Source organism: Condylura cristata, unplaced genomic scaffold (assembly GCF_000260355.1).
Source record: "Condylura cristata isolate star-nosed mole 26May11 unplaced genomic scaffold, ConCri1.0 scaffold00034, whole genome shotgun sequence".
NCBI lineage: Eukaryota > Metazoa > Chordata > Mammalia > Eulipotyphla > Talpidae > Condylura > Condylura cristata.
The window spans coordinates 7,100,969-7,106,968 of NW_004567135.1; the positions used below are offsets into that span (position 1 = coordinate 7,100,969).

The 6,000-nt window shown below is 40.2% G+C and overlaps 1 protein-coding gene across 2 annotated transcripts in view; it reads left to right on the plus strand.

Annotated features, from left to right (window-relative positions):
• LIMA1 (LIM domain and actin binding 1) overlaps positions 1-6,000 on the plus strand; it is a 72,514-nt gene that overhangs the window by 55,136 nt on the left and 11,378 nt on the right. For both annotated transcript variants that reach the window (XM_004692760.2, XM_012732629.1), the window contains exon 7: positions 953-1,060. In XM_004692760.2, the coding sequence (XP_004692817.1) occupies positions 953-1,060 (108 nt within the window). The remainder of the gene's footprint in view (positions 1-952; positions 1,061-6,000) is intronic.

A 6,000-nucleotide genomic window follows, 5' to 3' on the forward strand; every position in this document is an offset into this window, starting at 1 on the left:
TTTGTGTTATATAAGTTTCAGGCATTATAATTCACCATCTGCACATGCTGCTGATGAGCCCCATCAAAAGTCTAGTTTCCTTCCACCTCCACATAAATTGATCCCCTTTGACTATTTACCTGTCCTTCCCTAAATTGTCAACGTAAATTTTTTCCCCAATCATTCTTCACAAAAGAATGTGTTTATGCATACTGCTTGTAACAGTACTGCCTGTTTTTTAATGTGATGAGAACTAGGATAAAATATGTCTTTACTTCAATGTATAAATTTTATGTGAAAAACATGCTTTTGAAGGGTCCACAAAGCAGGTTTGTTTTATGGTATCATTAAATGTAATTTTAATGTTTTAGTAACATACATTCCTTTTTGTACTCATATAGGAAACAAATGAAATAGATTCCCCCCCCCTCGTAATAGTAAATTTGCATTCTCTGAAATTTCTTCTCTGTAAAATATGATTGTAATATCTACCTCATTTCAGTTTTTATATGTATACATCATCCCTGTCTCTCTTTCCAGGCCGGGCAATTATATATATATGGTCAGTATATTTTCTTAATTATTCGCACTTTGGCATCTCCTTCCCCCTGCTCCAGAATGGTCTTTTCTGACAAAACTCACAAGCTTTGCATTCCCACAAGCTCTGCTGCCACAAGAGTGAATCACAAGACGCTGTGTATGTGTGTGTGTGCGCTCACGTGTCTGTATTCTAATGAGCATCTAGTTAGACATGTATACAGATACTGAACTCTGAGGTATGTGTCCACAAAGCCACTTTTCTCATTTCACGAGTCAGTAGGTTTTGCTTGAGAGAGTTAGAGGATTGATTTGACCTGAAATCGGTCTCTTAAAAGACTTTTTTAACTTTACAAGTTGACTTAATAGATGTACTATGAAAAAACTAGAATAGTGAGATGTCTTTTTTAGTTGACAGATTATTTTTATTTTGTAGAATGAGTTGAGAGCCAATGGTGGTGAAATCAAATCTCATAAATTGGAGCAAAAGGAGAATGTGCCCCCTGATCCTGAGGTCTGTATCTCCTATCAGGATGGAGAAAAGGTGGGTTCAAAGTCTGATGTCCAGTTGGCAAGGAAGCATGTGTTCTACGTTAAATGTCTTAAGTAGGAACAGTCTAACTGTGGACTGTAGAATGCCTGGGAATTTGATAACAGATGCCAGACAGACAATCATTTTTTTGCCTGTCATATAGCTTTGTTGGAGACATCTGTGACTTATAACTGGCCAAATAATGAACCTTCATTGGAAAATTCTTTTGCTTAGCAAATGCTCAGAGGGCATAGAGCTAGTGGTTTGTAACTTTTTTCCAAAGGATTTTATTTATTTATTTTTTTCACAGAAGAACTGGGATGTAGGCCAGAGGTGCAGGGTGGGTAAAAGGACTCACCGAAGACAGAGTGGGCAGTAGAACAGGCAGATTAACTGAAATACACCACTGACAGGAGCAGCCAGCAAGACAGAAGAGGTCTGTTGTGCCATATGTGGGTCCTGGCAGGGATTGGGTTCGGCCATTGAGGCCGATGCTGAGCCTTAACCCCCAGACTACCAGGGAGGCCACTAATGCTTTTTGTTTGTTTGTTTTTGTTTTTATTAGAGCTACTATTTTGAAATTATTTACATATTCTCAGTTTAACACATTTTATGACAGAAAATTTCACTCTTTCACTAAAAGTATTTTGAGGGGTAGGCACTATGCTTAGCACAAGAAGTGTTTGCTTCAAAACAAACCATACAGGGCCTCCTTGGTGGTGCAGGGTTAAAGTCTCAGTGCTGTCATGCTATGGCCAGCCACCAGCATGAGTTCGATCCCCAGTCAGGAAGCTGACCCACATGGTATAGCAGACCTCTTCTGTCTGGCCCTCTCATCCGCTACACCACTGGCCTATGCCCCAGTTCTTGTATGCATAAATGAATAAAATAAATCTTAAAGAAAAGGGGGAAAAACCACCAAACCACTCCAGATGGTGCGATGGGTGGCCAGCAGGAGGCAAGGGCACAGTGGGTGGTGGACGCCAGGCTGTTCTTTGACAAGCGATAAAAGCAGGACCTTGAAATAAGCCCCATGACAGTCCAAAGCACCCTAAGCAGCTTCACAAGACCCCAGCTCTACGTTATGCTTCTGAGGAGGGATGAATAGGTTGTGCAATAGATGGAATGGTGGTATTCGAGCAGAGAAAGAATGCAAGACAGAATTGCAGAGTGTCTGCGTGGGCAGGAAATGGGCAATATCTGAGTGCCATCAGAAGGCAGCAGGATAAGCTAATCAAGGAGAGGAAGTACACACCTCCACCCCACGGCAAGGGGCAGAGCAGCACGGTAAGTTTATTTACCAAAAACTGCTTTGTGAAAGTGTAAAAGTAAAGGATGCTCCATCAAAAAGCAAACAAACAAAAAAATCCCCAAACTACTTCATAGTCTCAATCTGTAAGAAAGCTAACAGATTAACAGGGAAATGAGTAGCAGATTACTCTTAATGAACATGGGACAGTGTGCTGAGCCGCAGCCGTGCTGGGTCATAGAGGCCCATGCTAACGACATTTAACTAATGACATTTAACCTGACTCTCTCAAGGTGATGGCTGAGCCAAATCTTGTTGAATGTATGGAAGTAGGCCAAAAGTATAAGGGGAAGTTTCAGTAAAGAAAAGGGACATTCTAGGTAGACAACAGAGGTTTGGAAGCCAGAGAGCCAAACCAGGATGGCTTACCTGGAACATGAGGTAAATGACAGTCATGTGTCACTTAGTGACTGGTCTGGTCAGGTCATTCTGTCACTGTACCAGAGTCACAGGCTGTGTTTGCCCAGGCCTACGTGACATACCCCACCACACACCTGGTCTGTGTGTCAGGACACCTGACTGAAACCTCGTGATGTGGCTGGCGACTGAAATGTTACAGTGGGAGAGGGATAGAGAGAGAAGGCCTGGACAGACCCTGGAAACTCTGTATGGCACCTTTAAGAGTTTGGATGTAGTCTTGCAATAGTGGAAAGCCACAGGAAGATTTTAAGCAAATCAGATTTACATTTTATGCATTTGTTGGTAGATAAATGTCTCAGCTGGAGTAAGTAGCAACACTTTTGTCAGGTGAATTTATCATTTTCTCTGTCATTCTATTACCTAGTCACCTGTTCCTTTAGTTAATATGACAATCAAATATGAAGTTAGATGAGAAAGAACTTTCCAAAATTATTAGTGATTATCTCATGAGTAAAATCATTGCTTCTGATAATACACATTGACACCATCCTTCCAAAAGGTGAGGACATAATTAAAATGAGTTAAGAGTACAAATTTATGGCCCTTAACAGATTTTCAAAATTCTGTTGTATTGCCAACAAGAACTTAGGAAATACTATATACTTAGACCAAAGTAGGAGTACATGGAAAAATCGTCTCAGATTTGAGACACAGAATAAAGCAGGAAAAAATTCGAGTCACAAAGTAAAGCAGGACAAGTAATTAGAAAAATTAAATCCCTTCAAAAAGTCACAAGTTCATGTTGAAATAATTTGAAAAAATACTGGCTATAACATGTTTCATAATCAAGCATCAAATTACATAGGTCCTTGCAATAGTGAGCATGTGACTGGGTCACATGTCTTTTAAGTGAGTCACCAATTCAACTGCCAGTTTTCACATGGCTCAAGTGGGAGATTTCCAATTTTTTAGGGGTGGTCTCAAGGATAATTGAGTTTAGGCTCAGTTCAGATTGTACAACTATATATGCTATAACATTTCAAGGGAAAAATAATCCCAGTATTGCAGTCCCCCATCTACCCTTAGATTTTGAGAAATGATCATCCAGAAAATACTATTTGCATTGTCCCTATATCTAATTGTATGTTTCCAACTTTATTGTCTTCTTGCTGGTATGAAACTGGAACTTAAGCTGAAGAACAGAATGTTTGTATTACAGCCTATAAGGGCGTCTGTGCAACCGAATCACAAATTGGGGAGTAGGTGGGGAAGAAAATGTTCCTGCACATACTGCAGGTTCATAAACTTTGGATATCTTAAAATTCATTAATTTTTTTTTTCATTCATCAAAATTTTGCAGACCTTCAGGTGTCCTTTTGGCTACGGACCTAGTTTTTGTTTAAATCAGTCACTAAGAACCATTTGAACTTAAACATATAAAAAAAGGGTATTAATGCTAGGGTAAATTTGCCTGAAATAGATATTTTGTCAAGGTATTATTTTTCCCTTTTTCCTCTGATGAATGAATTTGTGCTTTCCTGTAATGAAATGTTTGAGCAAAATCTCTCATGCTGTCTCCTGGCTGTTCCTGCAGTGAAGTCATCTGGTTGGGCATTTGCAATGAGGTCATGATTGGCATTAAGTTTACCCTGCAGGTCCAAGGTGACCAAATTGAAGGTGAGAGAAACAGGTTATGTCTGTTATAACCTGTTTTTGCTTTCCTGGGGTAAAAATGCCAAATAAGGGCACACGTAAATTAGTATTCTGGTTAGAGTAGGTCTATCCTCGCATGGATATACCTACTAAGAAGCAAACATCACAGCGCTTTTAATGCCACGCACAACGTTTCTAAAAGGTGTCTCATATCAGTAAATGAAGTATTTGTGTAAAGTGATCATTCCATACCTGGCACATAGTAAACACTCAGTAAATGCTGTTATTTTATTGGTTTGCTTTATGCCATGATAGGACTCTTGTAATGAAAAGACAGTAGTGGGAGAAATGACCATACTGAAATTTGGGTGCAGTCAACCAACAATTTAATTTTCCTGGTAAATTTATTCAGTATCTTAGACATCCTGATATAAACTTTTTTTAAAAAGGATCTATTTATGCATACAAGAACTGGGGTATAAGGCAGAGGTGTGGGGGGTGAGAAGATTCACCAGAGACAGAGTGGGGAGCAGAACAGGCAGATTTACTGCAATACACTGCTGAGGGGAGCAACAGGAGAGACAGGAAAGGTCTGCTGTACCCTGTGGGCCGGCTCTGTGGTTGGGAATCGAACTCATGTCTCAGTGGCTGGTTGTTGATAGTTGATAGCTCTATGTCTTTAACCCCTGCGCCACTAGGAAGGCCCCTGCTATGCACACTTAGCGTTACCCATAAAACCCTGACATCTGAATGAAAGACTAAGTATGTGTAGAGGGCTCCTTGGGTAACTTATTGATCCTTCATGATTTTGAGTGTGAAAAGGAGAACAGAATATGCAGGAGAGCATAGAAAGGAGAAAGAGCTGGTGGAAACTATTTTACTTAAATTTGATTACTTCTGGGAAAAGATAACTATGCATAAGATCTGTCATCTTGCAGTTGAGGTTGAAAATTGAAACTAGGGCCCTTCCTGGTGGCAGAGTGAGTTAAAGCACAGCACTATGAAGCCATCCACAGCCACTGCAGCTTGAGTTCAATCCCCAACTGGGAAGCTGACCCACATGGCACAGCAGACCTCTCCTGTCTCCTGGCTGCTCCCCTCAGCAGTGTACTTTAGTCAGTCTGCCTGTTCTGCTCCCCACTCTGTCTCTGGTGAATCCTTTCACCCCCTGCACCTTTGGCCTGTACCCCAGTTCTTGTGTGCATAAATAAATATACCTTTTTAAAAAAAGAACACTGAAACTAACCTTGCAGATAGTACCAGAGTCATCAATAAATCTGTTTTATAGCTGTTGAAAGGTCTTGTGTACTGGCAAGCTTGCATTTGGTTGGGAAATAAGGAATTAGAAAAATAAATGACAAAGGATAGCTCTTATATGTAAACACTTTACCTTGCCCTGGAATGAGTTATGATTTTATAAAAGTGAGCAGTTTTGTGCTTAACATGGAGCTTCCCTACGACCCAGCAATCCCACTCCTAGGTATCTCCCCAAAAGATACAAAAACACTGATTCAAAAAGATACCTGCACCCCCGTGTTTATTGCTGCTTTATTTACAATTGGAAAAACATGGAAGCAGCCTAAATGCCCAAAAGTAGATGACTGGATTAGAAAGATGTGGTACATATATA